The 19,881-nt window shown below is 38.5% G+C and overlaps 1 protein-coding gene across 1 annotated transcript in view; it reads right to left on the reverse strand.

Moving 5' to 3' along the window:
* SYNE1 (spectrin repeat containing nuclear envelope protein 1) overlaps positions 1-19,881 on the reverse strand; it is a 466,580-nt gene that overhangs the window by 372,520 nt on the left and 74,179 nt on the right. Inside the window, exon 2 of the mRNA XM_061130284.1 lies at positions 15,582-15,643. Coding sequence (XP_060986267.1) covers positions 15,582-15,643 — 62 coding nt within the window. The remainder of the gene's footprint in view (positions 1-15,581; positions 15,644-19,881) is intronic.

Consider the following 19,881-nt stretch of genomic DNA (forward strand, 5'->3'; position numbering starts at 1 on the left):
GTTTGAGTGAACTCCAGGAGTTGGTGATGGACAGGGAAGCCTGGTGTGCTGCAGTTCATGGGGTCGCAAAGAGTCAGACACGACTGAGCAACTGAGCTGAACTGAATGGTCAACTTCTAGAAGGGACCTTTAATATCGTGACAACAGTGCATTTACTTTTTGAAACAATCTTTTAATAGAAAACCTCTCATCTAAAAATGCCTCTCTTGTCATATATATATATATAAGTATTCACAGCATCAATCTGATTTCTTTGTAGGATTCAGGTCATGGTGCTAGAGGCCAAAATGAAGAGATAGAAATGAGGGTAATTCACTGGAGCCTGACTTAATGGAAAACAGAGATAATGTGGTTTGTTCCCATGGCTTGACAATGTGCAGTTTCAAGCACTAGACAGAAATCTACCGGGCACATTTTAAGACTATAGCTATCTATTTTTTATTAAGATAAAATTACAATAAGCTCTTAGTTTTGTACGGTGTTTGGAAAAAGTATACTCTTGGCTCTGGAAATCACATTTAGATATTCTACAGATATTCATCATGAATCTTAGATTCATGATGAATCTCAAAGAATGAAATGTCCTGACTGAGGGGAGAGGGAGATGGAGAAAACAAAAAATAAGAGGTACTTGGCTTCCTTAGTTACTTCCTTCTAGAAGCTCTCCTCAAACTAGGCTTAAGCCTTAAGTTTTGGCTGTCAGAGAATTGTCTAAAGTCTCTGAAACTCAGGGAAAGTGCATATCCTGGCTGTGACCTTGGCAGTTAACTCATGAGTGGAACAGGCCTCACAGAGTATTTTTATCTAATTTTTTTCTCCTCCTCCTTTATTTTTGCAGCCCCTTTAATGTCATACAATGAGATCTATTCCTTTACTCTTAGAACTTAAAGTAGACCAAATATTTCTCCTTCAACTTTATGAAATCTGAGAAAACACGGGGATCTTTGGCATAACTTTTACTGAGCATTGCCTGTATTGGGGAAAAATAATCTATTCTCTGTCATTGTGTGTATGAGAATAACTTGTGACCATTTACTAGTCTATAAGTGCTAGTACATGTTAAATTCTTATTGACCATTACTTTCATATTTTCACTCATATAGGAAGATCATATTTTCTATGCCACATGTTGATTTATGCCCCTAGAAAATTGCCCTGGGTTCAATCCCTGGGTTGGGAAGATCCCCTGGAGAAGAGAAAGGCTACCCACTCCAGTATTCTGACCTGGAGAATTCCATGGACTGTATAGTCCACGGGGTTGCAAAGAGTCAGACATGATTGAGGAACTTTCACTTTCAGAAAATTGCAATACTCAGGAGAAAAAGGAATATGAGAATAATTTTGAGGAAAAAGGGCATAACTACTTGTTATGAAATGAAAATTTAAGGAATTCTCACATTTTTAAAACTATATAGAAATCATAATTGCCATTCTAACAGGTGTGAGGTGATATTTCACTGTGGTTTTGATTTGCATTTCCTTGATGATTAGCAATATTGAGCATTTTTCATGTGCATTTTGGCAATGTGTATATCTTCTTTGGGAAACATCTATTCAGATCCTCTGCCCATTTTTCAATCATGTTGTTTTTTGGATATTGAGTTGTATGAGTTCTTTGTATATTTTGGATATTAACCCTCTCTCAGACATATCATTTACAAATATCTTCTCCCATTCAGTAGTTGATCTTTTCAGTTTATTGATCATTTCCTTCACTATATAAAGTATTTTTAGTTTGATATAGTCCCATTTGTTTACTTTTGCTTTTATCTCCTTTCTCCAAGGAGACATATCAAAAAAAAAAAAAAACTACTAAGAATGATGTCAGTGAGTGGATTTCCTATGTTTTCTTCTAGAAATCTTATGATTTCAAGTCTTACATTTAGGCTTTTAACCCATTTTAGATTTATTTTCATGTATGACATGAGAAAGTAGTCCAATTTGATTTTTTTGCATGTAGCTGTCCAGTTTTCTCAAAGCTATTTGTTGAAGTATCTGTCATTCTTCCATTGTATATCCTTACCTCCTTTATCATAGATTAATTTCCTATAGAAATGTGCATTCATTTATGGGCTCTGTGTGTGTGTGTTCAATTGCTAGGTCATGTCCAACTCTTTGCCACCCTGTGGATTGCAGCATGCCAGCCTTCCCTGTCTTTCACTATTTCCCAGAGTTTGCTCAAATTCATGGGCTGTCTATTCTGTTCTATTAATCTATGTGTCTATTTTTGTGCCAGTACCATACCGTTTTGATTACTGTAGCTTTGTAGTATAGTTTGAAATCAGAGCGTATGATGCCTCCAGTTTTGCTCTCTCTCAGGATTGTTTGGACTATTCAGAGTCTTTTGTCTTTCAATACACATCCTAGAATTATTCATTCTAGCTTGTGCCCATCAAGAGATGAATTAAGATGTGGTAAATATACAATGGAATATATTTTACTCAGCCGTAAAAAAATAATGAATTTTTTTCCATTTAGGACAACATGGATGGATCCAGAGAGTATTATGTTGAGTGAAATAAATCAGAGAAAGACAGATACTGTATGATTTTGCTTATCAGTGAAATCTAAAAAAAAAAACAAAAACAAAACAAATGAACAAACATAACAAAACAGAAACAGATTCACAGATATACAGAACAAACAGGTGGTTGCAAGAGGGAAGGGGGTTTTTGGAAGGAGAAAAATATGTGAGGGAGCATAAGAGGTACAAACTTCTATTTACAAAATAAATGAGTCATAGGTGTGAAATGTACAGTGTAAGGAAAATAGTCGATAACTGTGTAATGTCTTTTTATGGTAACAATAACTATTGCAGTGATCATTTTGAAATGTATAGAAGTACTAATGCATATGTGTATACATATACATTGAAATAGACACAAATCAGCCCCACTCACACCATGTCCCCCTGTGGCCATGTCTGTGCATTTAATAATGTAAAACTTATAGCATTTTACTTTAAATTGCTAAATACATATCTCAGGCTTTAAAATTCGTGATTCCTACATATCTAGTGATACCAATAAAACTGAACTGGAAAAGACCTAAAGAAAAAGTCTGGAGCACAGATAATGCTTCACTCCAGTTGAATCACACAGGCTGTCGGGCATGATCAGACTTGCTGACCATGATGTGCAGTCACGGCCTGAGATATTCCCCAGATGGTCTTCTGTGCAGTTCATAAAGACGTCTCAAGGCAAAGGCTGGATCTCAAGGTGTATTCTGTGTACCTCATCACTTCTGTTTACACAAAGGCCCCTCACTTCTAGGGCAAGCGAGATAAATCACTCCCACCTCTGGTTTCCATGAGTTCCAGGTGAGAGCTATATGACAGGCTGAGAGATAGGGAATGGGGAGACATCCCATCCCGGGACCAGTCGAGCATGTTCACATGCTCTGCCGGTTATCTGATGGGCAGGAACAATAAACCAAACAACAGGAACAGAGAGGAGAGTGGGAAGGGAAGTGAGGTTGACCTACAGATATGGAACAAGTTACCCTCCAATAGTTGGCAAGAAGCCCACCACACAAAACTGTCTAAAAATGCCGAAACAGCTGGACTAGATGAGTAAAGCTGTGATTATAACCACTGACAGGAGCCAGAGAAAATTAATTCAACATCGAAAAGTTTCTGTCATCTTATTCAGAAAATCTAATTAGACATTACCAATATCTCCAGAAACAAAGTAATTAAAAAAAATGTTATGCATAATCTGTTTATCCTTCTCTCCCTTTATAACAGCACTATTGTGATTATTTTCCACCTCTGTTTGGCAAAAATGAGAAGATAGTTCCCATTCTTTACTGTTTCCTATGACAGACAGCATAAGTATTTCCATTTCCTTAATTATTTAATTTGATTGCCCTCCGGCTCAACTTTAAATCTGCTTGAAAAAACTGCTCTTAACAACTTTCACGTGTAATCCTTCTTTTTCATTATATAGTTTAAAAGAAGCATACTCCTCAAGTTATTTGTTTTATTCAGGATGAAGCTGGAGTTATCCTTCACCCATCTCTGTTCATACTCCACAGCTGATCCATCAACAAATTGTTAACTTTATTTTCAAAATTCACCCAGAATCCAGCCATTTCTTACCACTCCCACAGCTATGAGCTTGGTCCAAGCCAGTCCTCTCTCATCTGAATGACCCAACAATCTCCTGCCTTATCTCCTTCCTTCATCCTGTGTCCTCTTCCCTTTATTCTCAACGGAAGAGCTATTTTCTTTCTCTCCTGTCCATCTCCCCAGATGGGATAAAAGCATCATGGTGAAAGGGTTACTCCTCCTGTTTAGTTCACTGTGGCATTTTCAGTATCTAGAATCTTGCTAAGCATACCAAATAACATTTTAAAATATTTATCAAATAAATGTATGAATAAAAAATATTTCTAAAAGAGGGAATTTTGATAAACATTATCAAAACGTTTGGCAATCTGCACAAACTTTGCTATGTCTACATCTCTGTTATTAACAAATTAATGTTAATGTTAGTTGCTCAGTCATGTCCGATTCTTTGCGATCCCATGGACTGTAGCCCTTCAGGTTCCTCTGTCCATGGAATTCTCCAAGCAAGAATACTGGAGTGGGTTGTCATTCCCTTCTCCAGGGGATCTTCCCAACCCAGGAATCAAACCCTGGGCTTCCACATCGCAAGCAGATTCTTTACTGTCTGAGCTACCAGGGAAGCCCAAAACATTGGTTGCTCAGTCATATCCAACTCTTAATAAATGCCATTTATTTTGAAATGATGATTTTCTTTTTAATCTTTTAGTTGCATATTTGGAAACAATATATTGTATGCTTAGGATTACCAAACTAGTTTTGCAAAATCAACTAAAGAATTGTTTCTGGGGTGTATTATTACATTTACTTTTTCCTCTTTGCCTCTTTAATCTCATCTTAGTTCATTAATAGTCCCAACAAAGTGAGTACAAGAAACCGAAGGATCAAATTTCAATTTTGAACATTTCCATGTTATTTTTTAATACCAGTGGTGGAAAGACAACTGAAGAAGAACAAAAGCAGCCACCAAAGTGATGTTTTATGTCTGTGAGGATGTCGATCAAAGTCATTACTAGTCATTACTAATAATCCACAGGATTATTAAAAAGCATGGAGTGTCAAAAGTGTTCCTTTTAAAGGAGTCTATGTGTTTGACTTGGTGTTAAGATGTGCTCTTAATAGAACCTATTATGGGTTGAACAGTGTGCTTGCTCCATGATACATGGAAATCTAAACCCCAGGTACCTTGGGATGTGGTCTTATTTGGAAGTGGGGTCTTTAGAGAAGTGATCAAGAAAAAAATGAGGTCATGGCTGGGCGGGGGGGAGGGGCGGCGGTCCTAATCCAATGTGACCAATGTCCTTATATAAAGGGGAAATTTGGACATAGTCTCACACAGGCACAGGGGCATAGATTGGACTAATGCAGCTGCAAACTAAGGAATCCCATGTACTCCAGGCCACCGCCTGAGGTGAGGAAGAGTCAAAGAATTCTGCCCAGAGTCTCCGAGGGTGGCATGGCTGCCTAGCCTTGAGGATGGTGAGATAATAAATTTCTCATTTGAAGGTACCTGGTATGTTGCACTTTGTTATGGCAAACTCACACAGAATGTAAACAATGTTAATGGTGCTTTTTTTTCCAGCTCATCTAAAAAGTGAGGAGATGCTCGTGACTGAGGTCATCCGAGAGTCGGTACTTACAGTATTCAGTTCCTATTCTTCACAGCCCCTTAGATCTAAGGCTGGCAGATGTGGAGTGGGTTGTTTATTGCATACTGAAAGAGATGCTCCTTTTATAGAAACACTAAACAATGGCTATTTCAGACCTATCTTTTTTCCCAAAGGACTCAGTGTCAAACCATATATTTATTTCAAAGCCATGTATCATAAAGAATGAATCCAAGGTAGTTAAATACAGATATAACATTCTATTCCATTTGACAAATTTACAGAAAAGTGAAACTATAACCATTTGATAACAGAGTGTAGCCAATGTTAATTTTAAGATGATTTTTTATACTATCTGTTTCTAATTAAAAGTAAAACTTTGGGGGAGAAATTTTTGGAAAACACATCTTTAAACTGGTATCTTTGGGGGACAGCATGACACTGTACAATAGCCTTTGAATTTTGCTTAAAATTTAGAAATTCACCACGATAGATACATTTTAAAATGTGAAAGAACACGTTTCTTTAGTTCTTTTTTTTAAATTTATTTTTAATTGGAGGATAACTGCTTTACAATATTGTGCTGGCTTCTGCCATCTATTAACATGAATCAACCATAAATTTACATACGCCCCCTCCCTCTTAAACCTCCCCCTACCCCCTACCCCATTCCACCCTTCTAGGTTGTCACAGAGCACCAAGTTGAGTTCCCTGTGCTATACGGCAACTTCCCATTATACACAATACTGTATATGTATATGTAATGTAATGTATATGTATATGGTAACATATATGCTTCAGTGCTATTCTCTCAGTTCTTCCCATCCTCTCCTTCCCCCGCTGTATCCATAGTCTGTTCTCTGCCTCTGTGTCTCTATTCCCACCCTGCCAATAGGTTCATCAATACAGTTTTTCTAGCTTCCATATACATGTGTTAATATACGATATCTGTTTTTCTTTTTCTGACTTACTTCACTCTGTATAGCACATTTTAACTGTCAGTTTAAAAAATGTTTTTCATAAATTCGTCTGCTCAGAAAGGTAGACTCTTGTGTTAGATCTAAAACACCTGCATGCCGTCTTCAGCTGGGAATCCCCTCAAATTCCAGTCCACCCCACTCTGTGTTCCTCTCTCCCCCATCTCAAACTTGGGCACATCCACACCCTCCTTCCCATGACCACTCTGGCCTTAGAGATGGCGACTTTGGTGGAAGTATTCTTCATCTCTGTGGAAATATCCACCCTCTATCTGTGCTCTGGATTTTCTCCCCACTTTGCCTCCTCAGGAGACTTGTGTCTTAAAATAATCTTGTCTTCTTTCTTTATCAGCCTATCCCACTCTACCAGTTCTTGAGCCTTCCCTTCCATAAATACACACTTAGGACCACTCTTTATTGAAACAGCTCTTACCAGATCCTATGTTCTACTTTAGCTAATACTCTTGAACATGTAATACACACTCAAATCCTAGCATCTTTCCCTCTCATTTACTCATCAAATTGCTAGAGTTGGGTTTCTGCCATGACTTGGTCACTCCCAGTGATGGCTAATGACTTCCAAATTGCCATTTCAAATGGGTCCATCTCTACCAAGTTAATTTCTCCATCTGTAGTTGAACCCATTAGCTTTCCCCCAAAGTCTCTTATATCCTCTGTCTTTGTGAATGATCCTAATCATTTGTTCAAGATAGAAATTTAGAAGTAATTCTTGACTCCTTCTCCCCCAGTCTTCCCAGGAATGACTCAGTTATATCAAATCTGCCCTTTGATAAAATTTTTCAATCTATCCACTTTTCTCCATTCCCCCAGCACTATTTCAGGTCAGAGCATCCTCACCTCTCATCTGACTTACTGCAAGTTCATTCCAACTCCACTTTCAGCTGTTCCTGCTCTTAATTTATGTGAGAGGGTGTGGGGAAATGAGAGAGGGGGCGGGACAGAGAGATGAGAGGGAGAAGAAAGGATGGAGGGAAGGAGAAAGACAGAGAGAAGGAGATTGAGAGAGGGGTTTAGCCCAGAGTGACCATTTCTTTTCCCTAAGATTCTTTAATGTGTCCCAGTGACCATAACACGACATCTGAACCTGTTTAACGGCTGACCTTCAACTGAGTCTCAGTTCTCTCTGTCGCCATCCCATTTCTGGAACCTGTATTTTCAGATATTCTGAGCTTCCTCCATTTCCTTTGCTGTACCAAGCTCTTTCTTACCCTTCAACTTTTGAAAACATTAGCTCCTTTACCTAGCCAATATCGAGACATTTCTCAGGTTCCAGATGTTTCTTCCTCTGAAAACCTAAGGCCCTCCATCGGGTTACTTGAGTGGTTGATGCAATTGCCCAGTGCTCCCTAACACCCTCTACTTCTCCACTTGTGGAATCTCGCACACACACACACACACACACATCTGTAATTGCTATCTCTTCTGCTACACTGTCCGTTCCATGATAGCATGGACTAAGCTGTTTTTGTTCACCATAGTACCCACAATCCCTAGCACATAAGAGGTGCTTGAAAAGTATTTGCTGCATGACTAGTTCATCAAATGAAGCATGGGCATAAACACAGTGGTTAGTGCCCAAACTTTGTAGTCCTGGGACTGAAATCTAGTTTTCCACCTACTTGTTATATGACCTTGAGCTTCTTAATTAACTCTAAGTTTCGGGTTCACAATCTACAACATGGTGAAAATAATACTTATATTTGATTGTTGTTGTGAGATTTAAATAAAAGATAAAGTAGCTAAGGCACAGTAATTGGCACATGGATAAGAGTTCAATGAACAGCGGCCCTGGAATTTAGAAAGATATTTAGCAATGAGTGGTGATAGCTAGCACTGAATCAGGATCTAACTTTGAAAAACTATCACATGGATTGATATTGGGCTAATTAAAAAACAAATACCCTACCTTCTTTCACTGACAGAGAAGACAGAACAGAAAGAGTCAGGTTTCTTCTTAAAAAAAGAAAGAAAATTATAGGGTCCACATTTAAATATGAAACTCCCTTCCTGGAAAGGAACTACCAGGCATATGAAATAAACAGAATTCACTAACATTTGCTAATGTTATATCACACTGTATCGACAATTTGTGATTTGCAATGTTTAGCATAATTACAGAAGCATAGAGTGTTCAATTCGAAAACAGCGAATATTTAAAAAAAAACTGATAATAGTATCCACAAGTTTGAACAATCTACAGAAAATTCTCAGGTTTTTTTCTTACTTTTAATAAAACTTGTTTTGAGAAAAGCATGTTTTTTGAAAACAGACTGCTCTCTCATTTGCACCCTATCACTTCATACTCTTGTCAAAATATTTATAAAGAATTGTTACAATTGAATAAAATGTCATGCATGAAAGAGTTTATTCTTTTATTTAATTAGCAGTAATTACTTTACTTATTTGCAACTGAGAAAAGCAGCCTAGAACAAAACTGAAATAAAAAGCCTCCCCAAATGCATGTCCATGAAGCATCTTTTAAACATCTCTCAGTACAGCCAAGACTAAATGACCATAGGACAGAAGAGGAAATTTTCTTGCTCCTCAATTCAACATTGCAGCTTTTAAACCCATCACCACCTGTTTTTGGAAAAGGTCAATTTCCAAAAAAGATTTTGAGAAAACAGATACAATCGTTTTCTTCCAATTTAGTGAAATATAATTGATATACAAAGCTTTCTTTCTAAATAAGAAGTCTTGTAAATTGTTCTTTAAAATAGAAGCTTTATTTATTTTTGTTTAGTTTGCTTAAACAAACTATAAAACTTTGCCTTTTAAAGAAGGTACTATAGTGGGTTTTGCCATACATTGACATGAATCAGCCATGAATTTAACCACTACAATACTGTAATTAGCTTCCAACTAATAAAAATAATTGGGAAAAAATATTGAAAAAAAATAAAAAATAAAATTCACTTTAAAGTAAAAATAAATAAATAAATAAATAAGGCAGTATAGTAGTAAGACATTATCACAGAATTTAGGGTGAGATGGTTTATCATCCTAGTTTAAATCCACAAAAATCCTCATGACTTATATAAAATCTCTCAGGCAATAGAGATCCTGCAAAATATTTACAACTTGCATTCTAGAAAAAAGTTGAAACTTCTCTTTTTCCTGCCAATTTAGTACCTTTTTCCTTTCTCATTTTTGGAGAACTGGGAACTGAATCAGTCAACACACTGATCTTGAACTTCCCAGTCTCCAGAATTTCAAGAAATAAATTTGCCTGGTTTAAGCCACATAGTCTATGGCCACAGCTGACTAATACCAGGTCTAAGCTGGCTGCGTATTTACTGGACAAAGTAAGGGAACACAAACAGTACACCAAACCAAACTCAATCTGACCCAACAAATTACAAAATACCAGGTCGTTTCAAGGCTGACAGCAATGAGGGCTCCGTTTGGAGCAGGACAAACCACTGGCCTTTGGTATTTCATAAGCAAGAAGGAAAAAGAAAAGTTGGCTCCTGAATCTCTAGAGGTTAAGACCCTAAGGCAGATCAAATTGCCTCTCTGTGGTTCCTTCTCTAATGAGAAACATTTTTATTCTAAGTATGGTTTGGGGCCTGCTCTCTGACTGAAAACCAGAGGCTAGGGAAAATATCTGTGTGTCATTAAAAGGCAAAACAGATAGCTATGGGAACCTGCCGTATAGCAAAGGGAGACCGGCTCAGTGCTCTGTGACCCAGATGGATGGGGTGTGAGGAATGGACGAGGAGACCCAAAGGGAGGAGGGTCTATGTGAGCATATGGTTGATTCACTTCGTTGTATAGCAGAAATTAGCACAACACTGTAAAGCAATTATACCCCAATTTTAAAAAATAAAATAAGGCGGCGGGGGGCGGGGGGGGGGGGGGAAGGTAAGTAGGAGCTGAGGACCAAAAATTTAAGAAATTGCTTTTACAAGAGACTTAGTAAGACTCTAGGCATGATACACACTTCTGCGGAACCCAAGTAACTAAAATGTGTGTGTGTCTGTGTGTCTGTACAGGGGCATGTTGTCCACACCTGGAGTGATGGACACACTCTGGCTCTGGGAGCAAGCCTTCTCACAGACAGCAGGAAAGGTGACACAATGTCCAGAAAGCGAAAGTGCAAGCCGCTCAGTCGTGTCCAACTCTTTGGGACCCCATGGACTGTATAGTCCGAGTTCTCCAGGCCAGAATAGTGGAGTTGGTAGCCTTTCCCTTCTCCAGGGGCTCTTCCCAACCCAGGGATCGAACCCAGGTCTCCCGCATTGCAGGCGGATTCTTTACCAGCTGAACCACCAGGGAAGCCCTACAATGTCCAGATCAAAGATATGAACCTGATCCCTGCTTCTAATGCAGGATGCAAGAAAGGCATTAGTCTCAGAAGCAAGTGAGCACATCGCACTGGGGAGGGAAGTGTGTGCTTCCATTTAAATTTGGGTGGATACGTAAATGTGATTTCAGCCATACTGTGAAGCCTAGGATGTATAGGTTGCATGTGGTTTTTTTTTTGTTGTTGTTTTTTTGTTTTTTTACAGAGAAGGGATACAGAAAGAAATAGAGATGGAAATAGGGATGAAGCAGGGATGGGGGATTCAGATACAGATGGAAGGGAGTTGGGTGGAGGTGCGATGGAAGGTGTGATAGGGTGGGAGAGAAGGAGGTGACACAGGAGTGGAAGCAGGGTGGGAGGGAGAATGAGCCAGAAACAAGGCTGGAATAGGAAACTCAGATAGGAGGAAACTCAGGAACAAAGGCGAGCAGAGGGTGGGGACAAGACAGAGGGGTGAACAAGGAATCATGGGATCAGCTGTCAAGACAGTCACAGACCCAAACATCCACTCTGTAGCTCTCCTAAAACTCTCAAGTGTCAAAGCAGGGTCATGGGGTCAGATCTGATTTTCAAAATGTTTTCCAACTATGAGTGAATCAGAAAAAGGAAAATATTTTCCAAAGAAGTTGTGGTTTTGGCAAGATACCATGATGTCAGTATAGATAAGTTCTGGATAACAAGTATCGGCATCACTGTTTCAGTTGTCAAGAGACAGGAAAACAAAAAATAACAAGTACAGAGGAGAAAGCAACAACAACAAAATCTCTATGGCAGTGAGGTTCTAATGGAGCAGCTGTGGACGTAGTAGTTGTTCTGGGTCTTTCAAAATGATACCATCAACATAAAACGGTGTAAGGTAGGGAAACCAAGTGGACTTCAGGCTTACACCTGCATTAAAACCTCAGCAGCACCAGCGACCAGGTGTATGACAAAGTTCACTACAAAATAACCTGGATTGAGCACCTAGCACGGTGCCAGAAATTAATCACTGTTTTCCCTCATGTGATTGATGTCTTTACTAGTCTCATAAAGTAAGGAAACATGAAGACTCTTTGCTGCGGCCGTTTTATTAAGCAAATGATGCTTGGTATTGTGCTCAGAGCTATTATGATTTCTTTCTTAAAGGTGAGTAAGTTGCTTTACAACGTTGTGTTAGCTTCGGCTGTACAACAGTGTACCAGCTATATGGATACATATATCGCCTCCTTCTTAAACCTCCCTCCCACCTCACCCTCATGCCATCCGTCTAGGTCACCATGGAGCACCGAGTTGAGCTCCCAGTGCTATATAGCAGCTTCCCACAGATATTTGTTTACATGTGACAGTGTATATAGGTCAATCCCAACCTCCCACTTCCCCCCACCCCTCTCCCCCGTCCCTGTGTCCACACGTCTGTTTTCTATGTCTGCGTGTCTATTCCTGCCCTGCAAATGGGCTCATCCGTACCATTTTTCTAGATTCCACATACATGCATTAACATATAATATTTGTTTTTCTCTTTCTGACTTACTCTGTATGACCTGCATACTCTAGGCCCATCCACCCCTCTACCAATGACCTAAATGTGTTTCTTTTTATGGCTAAGTAATATTCCACTGTGAATTCCAATAATTAGCATAATTAGATTTCACAGCGTTGTTGGGAAGGTGAGATATGAAATAGTATGAAATCACTTAAGATGCTCTGAGCTTCTTCACCTGCTGCAGGTTCTGGAGGAATGCTGAGATTTCAGAGTCTACCAAACCAGAGGCAGGAATAGCAGAGAAGACACGGGGATGGCACTGGGGGGTGGTTGCCAGGGAAACTACTTATATTCTGGAGCCTTTGCTGGGGCCTGACTCACTGTTTCACATGTGGTCAGAAATGACTTCACGAATGAGACAGGTTTGCACTAAACAGTAAAGGTAGAACTTAGACATTTAGACAGGAAATAGCAAGAGCGAGGTCTCCTAGCAGGACTAAGAAAAAGAACAGAAAAGGATACATACCAGTATTCCGATACCCATTTAGCACAAAAATATGCAAAGCAATTTGAAACAATGAAAAAATGGTGATAAAAGTAAAGTGGAAAATGAGCTCCCGGCCTACAATCTCTCCACAAAGGCCCTTTGTATCCTGTGTGCCAAGGCACACATTCTAATTTTAACTTCTTTTTAAGAATTCAGTATGTAAACAAGTGTATCCCAGGAATTCTGCTGTAAAATCTCCCACAAAGATATTCAACTCCACTAAAAAATAAATATGAAAATAATTAAAAACTTTTTCACCACTCAGATTTAAAAATACTGCTAATCTTAAAGATTATCAATAGCATGAGGAAGTTCTCATAAGTTCTTGGTTACTTATTAAAATTATAAATGTGGGTGTGCTGTGCTGTACTCAGTCATGTCAGATTCTTTGCAATACCATGGACTGTGGCCCTCCAGGCTCTTCTGTCCATGGAGATTCTCCAGGTAAGAAGAATATTGGAGTGAGTTGCCATGCCCTCCTCCAGAGGATCTTCCCAACTCAGGTACAGAATCCAGTTCTGTCACATTACAGGCAGATTATTTATCATCTGAGCCACGAAGGATGCCCATGAATACTGGAGTGGGTAGCCCATTCCTTCTCCAGAGGATCTTCCCAACCCAGGAATCGAACCAGGGTCTCCTGTATGGCAGGCAGATTCTTCACCAGCTGAGCTACCAGGGAAGCCCACAAATGTGTATACTTGTGGACTATCCATCTACTTCTAGAAATTTATTCTAAGAAGAAAAAAATCACAAAGTGTACAGATATATATATGACCAAGGACTTTCACTGTGGTATTTTATATAATATTAACCAATTGGAAACAACCTAAGTGATCATTAATAGGCAACTATTATAGTAATTTATAATTATAAACAATTTTATTATATTTATAATAAAAAATATTATCCAGCCATTAAAATGTTTCTATGACTCTGTATCTATTGACATGGGAGGATGTGCTGAGTGAAGTCAGACATACAGAACCGTATCCTCTAGAAGTATTTACATGCAGTTGTGCATGTCCATGTGAAGGGAAATAGTGATCAATACTTCAGCAATGGTTGCATCAGGATTGTGGGATTTAAGGTGATTTTTACTTTCATTGGGCTTCCCTGGTTGCTCAGATGGTAAAGAGTTCATCGGCAGTGCCAGAGACTTGGGTTCAATCCCTGGGTTGGGAAGATCCCCTGGAGAAGGGAATAGCTACCCATTCCAGTATTCTTGCCTTGAGAATTCCATGGACAGAAGAGCCTGACAGGCTATAGTCCATGGGGTCGCAAAGAGTTAAACATGACTGAATGACTGACATTTTCACTTACTTTCATTACGTTTTTCTAAAAGAATTATTATCAAAATGATTTACAACTAGCACATAATCACTTCACAATATGAAAAAACAATAACTCTATTTTTATTTTGGAAAAGCAAGAATTTCGTGGAAGATGACCATTCTCTAGTGTAAGTAGTGGCCATGGAGAGATGGCACCCTCCTAAGCCTGAGAAAATGGGCCCCAAAGTTCTTCAGTGCCTTGTCAGAGGGAGGTTCTGGGTGCAGCCACTGGGCCAGAGAATTCCCATCTTACCAAGAGGTTTTGGAGAGAGATCCCAGAAAAGACAATCCTATTGAATCCTGTATCTAGACACGTTATGCTAGGCTCCAGTTTTTGCTGGACTGTGAGCTTCCCAAGGCCTGGGAAAGTGTCTTACTATCTCCCTTCCTGTCTCCAAAGTCTAGCATAGACACACAGTAAGCAGTAAATGCATACCATACCACTGAAATTAGTTGTTGCGCTTTGTTTGCTTCTGAATGATGAAAGAAGCTTTGGGGGAAGTCCCAGTCAAAAATGGCTCATATTAATAGGATTATACCTTGAACACTACAGGCAGCACTTCAGCAAAGATCCTCTAACCGAATATAGAAAATCATTGTATCATCAACATTATTTTTACAAATGCAGTGTTTTCTGGTTCACACATTTGTTCATCAGCATTATAAGGGATTAATTTTATTGCAATGTACCTACCTGGGAATTTGTTTTCCATTAATATTTATGTTCAAAATAATTACAATGAATGAATACATAATCTGCTGACACCACCCAGCATCAGTATGCATAATCTCAGAATGACTAGTCTTTGTAGTGTCTTGATCCCATAGTTACTTTTCTATAAAAGCACTTGAGAGGGGAGTCTAGACACCATCACAATCTCTTCAGATAAAATTCTTTGCTCAGGGTAGACCATTCATTGTTTCTTTCTGTTCCAAATAGAAACAAATACAAACAAAAATCTAACATGAATTCTCCTTCTGGTATGGCACACAGGTTAGTACAGAAGAAAGAAGTGGGTGAAATATTCCATCAGGATTCATGGAATTGACATGAAGTAACCACTCTTTACTCTGGTTATCTGTTGATTATCTAAAGGCAAGGTTAGCAAATGCCACACTTAGGTGACAATTAAATTCACAGGACTGCCAACACTGACTAGTTATAGTGACAATGACCGTGGTAGTGTTATTTTATACTGTGAATTTAATGATTTATTGGCTCAAACTAAATAAACATAGAACTCTGGGGAGTTTTCTTTACCTTGGCCAGATGAGAGTTGATCCATTTTGTGAAAGTACGTTTTTGTACTATCTCTTGCTCATCTAGAAGAAAAAGAATTATCTGGTTAGATAACAAGTCAGGAAGTTGTATCATGAAAAAATTCATAGTCACACAATTCTAGAAATGATTATTATATATAATATATATGCTATATATAAGGCAGATTCTTTACCAACTGAGCTACCAGGGAAGCCCTAATTATCTATAATAATATAGATAGATTATTTTATCTTGTAAGTCATCTTGTCAATTATTATCTTGAAGGAAAAATCAATAAAGCTCCAAATATATTAACCAATTTGACTATTTTTTTAAAAAAATCATCAGCAACTGCTTCAAAATTTGCAATATTTTAACCATATGTTTATTTTCATTCAGTTACTGAAAACTCATTGAATAATTAAACTCAATAAGCTGTTGTGTTTTTTTTTTTTAAGTTCACAGAGACCAACTAACTTCTATGGGATGCAGACAGATAAACAGGACATGGTCTCTACCACAATGACTCGAAAGGTAAATACCCAGAAGACAACATAGGCAGTATGCTCTTTGGCACTGGTCTTAGTAACAAATTTTTAATATTCATCCTCAGGCAAGGGAAACAAAAGCAAAAGCAAACAAATGGGACTGTATCAAACTGAAGAGTTTTGCACAGTGAAGGAAACTATCAACAAAACAAAAAGGCTGCCTACAGAATGGGAGAAGATATTTGCAAATGATGTATCTCATAAGATGTTAATATCCAAAATATACAAAGAACTCATATCACGCAACATCAAAAAAAAAAAATCCAGCTGAAAAGTGGGCAGAGGATCTGAATAGATATTTTTCCAAAGAAGACATACACATGGCCAACAGGTATGTGACAAGATGCTCAACATCACTAATTATCAGGGAAATGCAAATCAAACCACAACGAGATATTATCTCACACCTATTATTACAAAAAAGCAAGAAATAACAAGTGTTGGAGAAAATAACAAGGATGAAGAGAAAACAAAACCCTATGCACTATTGGAAGGAATATAAATTAGTGCAGCCACTATGGAAAACAGTATAGAGATTCCTCAAAGAATTTAAAAACGGAACTACCAAACAATCTGGCAATTCTGCTCCTGGATATTTAGAAAATGAAAACACTATTTAGAAAATATATATATGCACCCCTATATTTACTGTGGCATCATTTACAATACCCAAGATATGGAAACAAGCTAAGTGCCCATCAACAGACAAATGGATAAAAAACAAAGAACATGATGTGGTGTAAATCCATATTTATAAAGTGGAATATTAGCCAGCCATTAAAAAGAATGAAATCTTGCCATTTGCAACAACATGGATGGATCTAGAGGGTATTATGCTAAATGAAATAAGTGAGAAAGAAAAAGATAAATACTGTATGATTTATTTATATGTGAAATCTAAAAATAAAAAAAATCATAGATACAGAGAACAAACAGGTGGTTGCTTGGAGGCACTGAGGGGAGGAAAGAAATAGGAGAGTGAGATTAAGAGGTACAAACTTTCAGTTGCAAAATAAATGAGTCACAGGCATGAAATGTACAGGGTGAGGAATATAGTTAATTACTATGTAATATCTTTGTATGGTGACAGTTGGTAACTAGACTTATCATGGTGATCACTTTGAAACGTATGGAAATAGTGAATCACTGTGTTGTGTAACAGAAACTAGCATAGTATTTATACATTTCAATTATACTTCAAAAACAAACAGTCATAGAAAAACAAATCAGATTTGTGGTTAGCAGAAATGGGGGGAGGGGAATTGGATGAAGGTGGTCAAAAGGTGGGACTTCCAATTAAAAGATAAATTAAGTACTTTATTGTTGCTGCAATGCAAAGAACAATGCACTACAGTAATATACAACATGATCAATACAATTAACACTGCTAGATGTTATATTTGAAAGTGGTTTAAAGACCACAAATCCTAAGAGTTCTCATCACAAGGAAAACCTTTTTTTTTTCTATTTCTTTAACTTTGTATCTATATGACATGAGGGATATTCACTAAACTTACTGTATAATCATTTCATGGTGTATGTAAGTCAACTCATTATGCTCTACATCTTAAAGTCATATGGCACTTCATGTCAATTATATCTCAATAAAACTGGAAGAAAAAGGTAGGCAAGTCAAAATAGAAAAAAAAATTATAATAAAGGTGAATATTTAGAGATGGAGAGAAATAAGAAAGGGGAAGTATGTAGTGGAGGGTACAGTAATGCAACAAGATAGAAGCATTATGGGGACTTCATCCCCCTGGGGAGTGTGGTGAACATACTATAGGGTAACCTCCAAAACCCTCCACGTCCAAGAGTCCACAACCTTTGTGTGGACAGCTGCAGCCAGAACCTGTGAATTGCTTCTGCTCAACAGAAGACAGCAAAGGCGATGACATGCCACACCCATGAACGTGTTACTTCATGTCAGACTCCTTCTGAGCTGACTGGAGTGAGAGATTCTCCTTTTGGCTTAAATAGCCAAATAGCCAAGATGTGACCAATTCCTGGAGAGGGTCCTGGAGCAGAGAACTGCAGGCTGCGTCAGGAAGTAGTGGGTAAGGGGGCAGCCTCCAGCCAAGAGCCTGGAAGAAGCTCCATCACACACAAGGAAATGAATTCTGGATGAGTGTGAAAATGGATTCTTCCTCATTCAGGCTCCAGACGAGAGTGTAGTCCAGCTAGCACCCTGACTGTGGACTCATGAGACCATGAGCAGAGGGCACGGCCATCTGCATGGACTCCTGACCCACAAGAATCTGGAGATAATAAATGAACATTGTTTTAAACTGCTACCAGGCTCCTCCATCCATGGGATTCTCTGGGCAAGAATACTGGAGTGGGTTGCCATTTCCTTCTCGAGGGGATCTTCCCGACCCAAGGATCAAACCCGCATCTCCCACACTGCAGGCAGATGCTTTACCCTCTGAGCCACCAGGGAAGCCCAATATACAAAGAAAAACAGGTCTACTTCAAGAAGGCTTTATTTAAGAGATATAAAGAGATGAAGGCCAGGGGACTGCCCTGGTGGAAGTCTGCCTGGTTCCCATTGGTTGGGAATCTGCCTTCCAATATAGGGGGCATGGGTTCATTTCCTGCTTGGGGAACTAGGATCTCCCGTGCCAGTGGCAGCTGAACCCACGCACCTCAATCACAGAGTCCACATGCTCTGGAGGCCTTGCGCTGCAATGAAGGATGCTGCAGCTAAGACCTGACGCAGCCCAAAATGCTAAATAAAATAGATAAAATAGTTTTTAAATGATTGAAATGGCATAACCACTTTCAAGAAAAAGGTGAATTCTACTCTCTACACCAACATCTATTGAGTGTCAGCTGTTTGCTATATAAACTGATCATTATAAGGATCACAGACGAAAAAGATATCACTTCAATTCCTCACCTTTGAAAGGTGATGCTCAAAGAAATGTAATTTCAACTTTCTAAACTAAAAAACAAACAAACAAAACAACCTTCTGGCTGAAGTCTAAATACAAGCTCTAGAGAGGTAGATTTCATCTCTGGAGCTAACCTCTCCTGGGCTTCAGGTCAGAATCCTAGACTGCCTGGTAGAATATAAACGCCTGAGGACAGTAACTTTGTTCCCAGTGCCCACAAATGTGACATATAAATCCTACTGAATGCATGAAGAAAAGACATAGCAAAGTCTTTAAATTGAGAGAAAATCTGGATATATTCATAAAATTTAAAGAAACCACTATTTGTAATCACATTAAACATGCACTTTTAACTTTTAAGCACCTACCAGAAACAAACCCAAATAATAATAATGGTCAAGTCTCCCTATGTATCAGGCAATTGTTTCCCTATCTATTTATAGATCACATTACATTTAAATTGATTAATTATTATGTCTTGTGTAATAAATATTTATTAACTCATTGAATTCTTACAACAAATTTACAAGAAGGAACTACTTTAAGTCCATTTTCCAAATAAGAAAACTGGGGGAATTCCCTGGTGGTCCAGTGTTTAAAAATCCGCACTTCCACGACAGGGAGCAGAGGTCTGCAAGCCGCTGGCATGACCAAAAATCAAAAAGAAAGGAAACCAAAGTTCACAGAGGTTAAGCATTTTCACCAAGGTCACTCAGTGGCAGTGCCAAGTTTCAGATGCCACAAGTTTCTGAAATAAGGAGAAAAAAGAAGGGAGGGAGGGAAGGGAGGAAGGAGGGAAGAAAAAAGTAGCAGGTTTGAGAGGGAAGATTATGAGAATTCATGCCCACTACAAATGCA

The sequence above is a fragment of the Dama dama genome, chromosome 26, assembly GCF_033118175.1.
Source record: "Dama dama isolate Ldn47 chromosome 26, ASM3311817v1, whole genome shotgun sequence".
Taxonomy (NCBI): domain Eukaryota; kingdom Metazoa; phylum Chordata; class Mammalia; order Artiodactyla; family Cervidae; genus Dama; species Dama dama.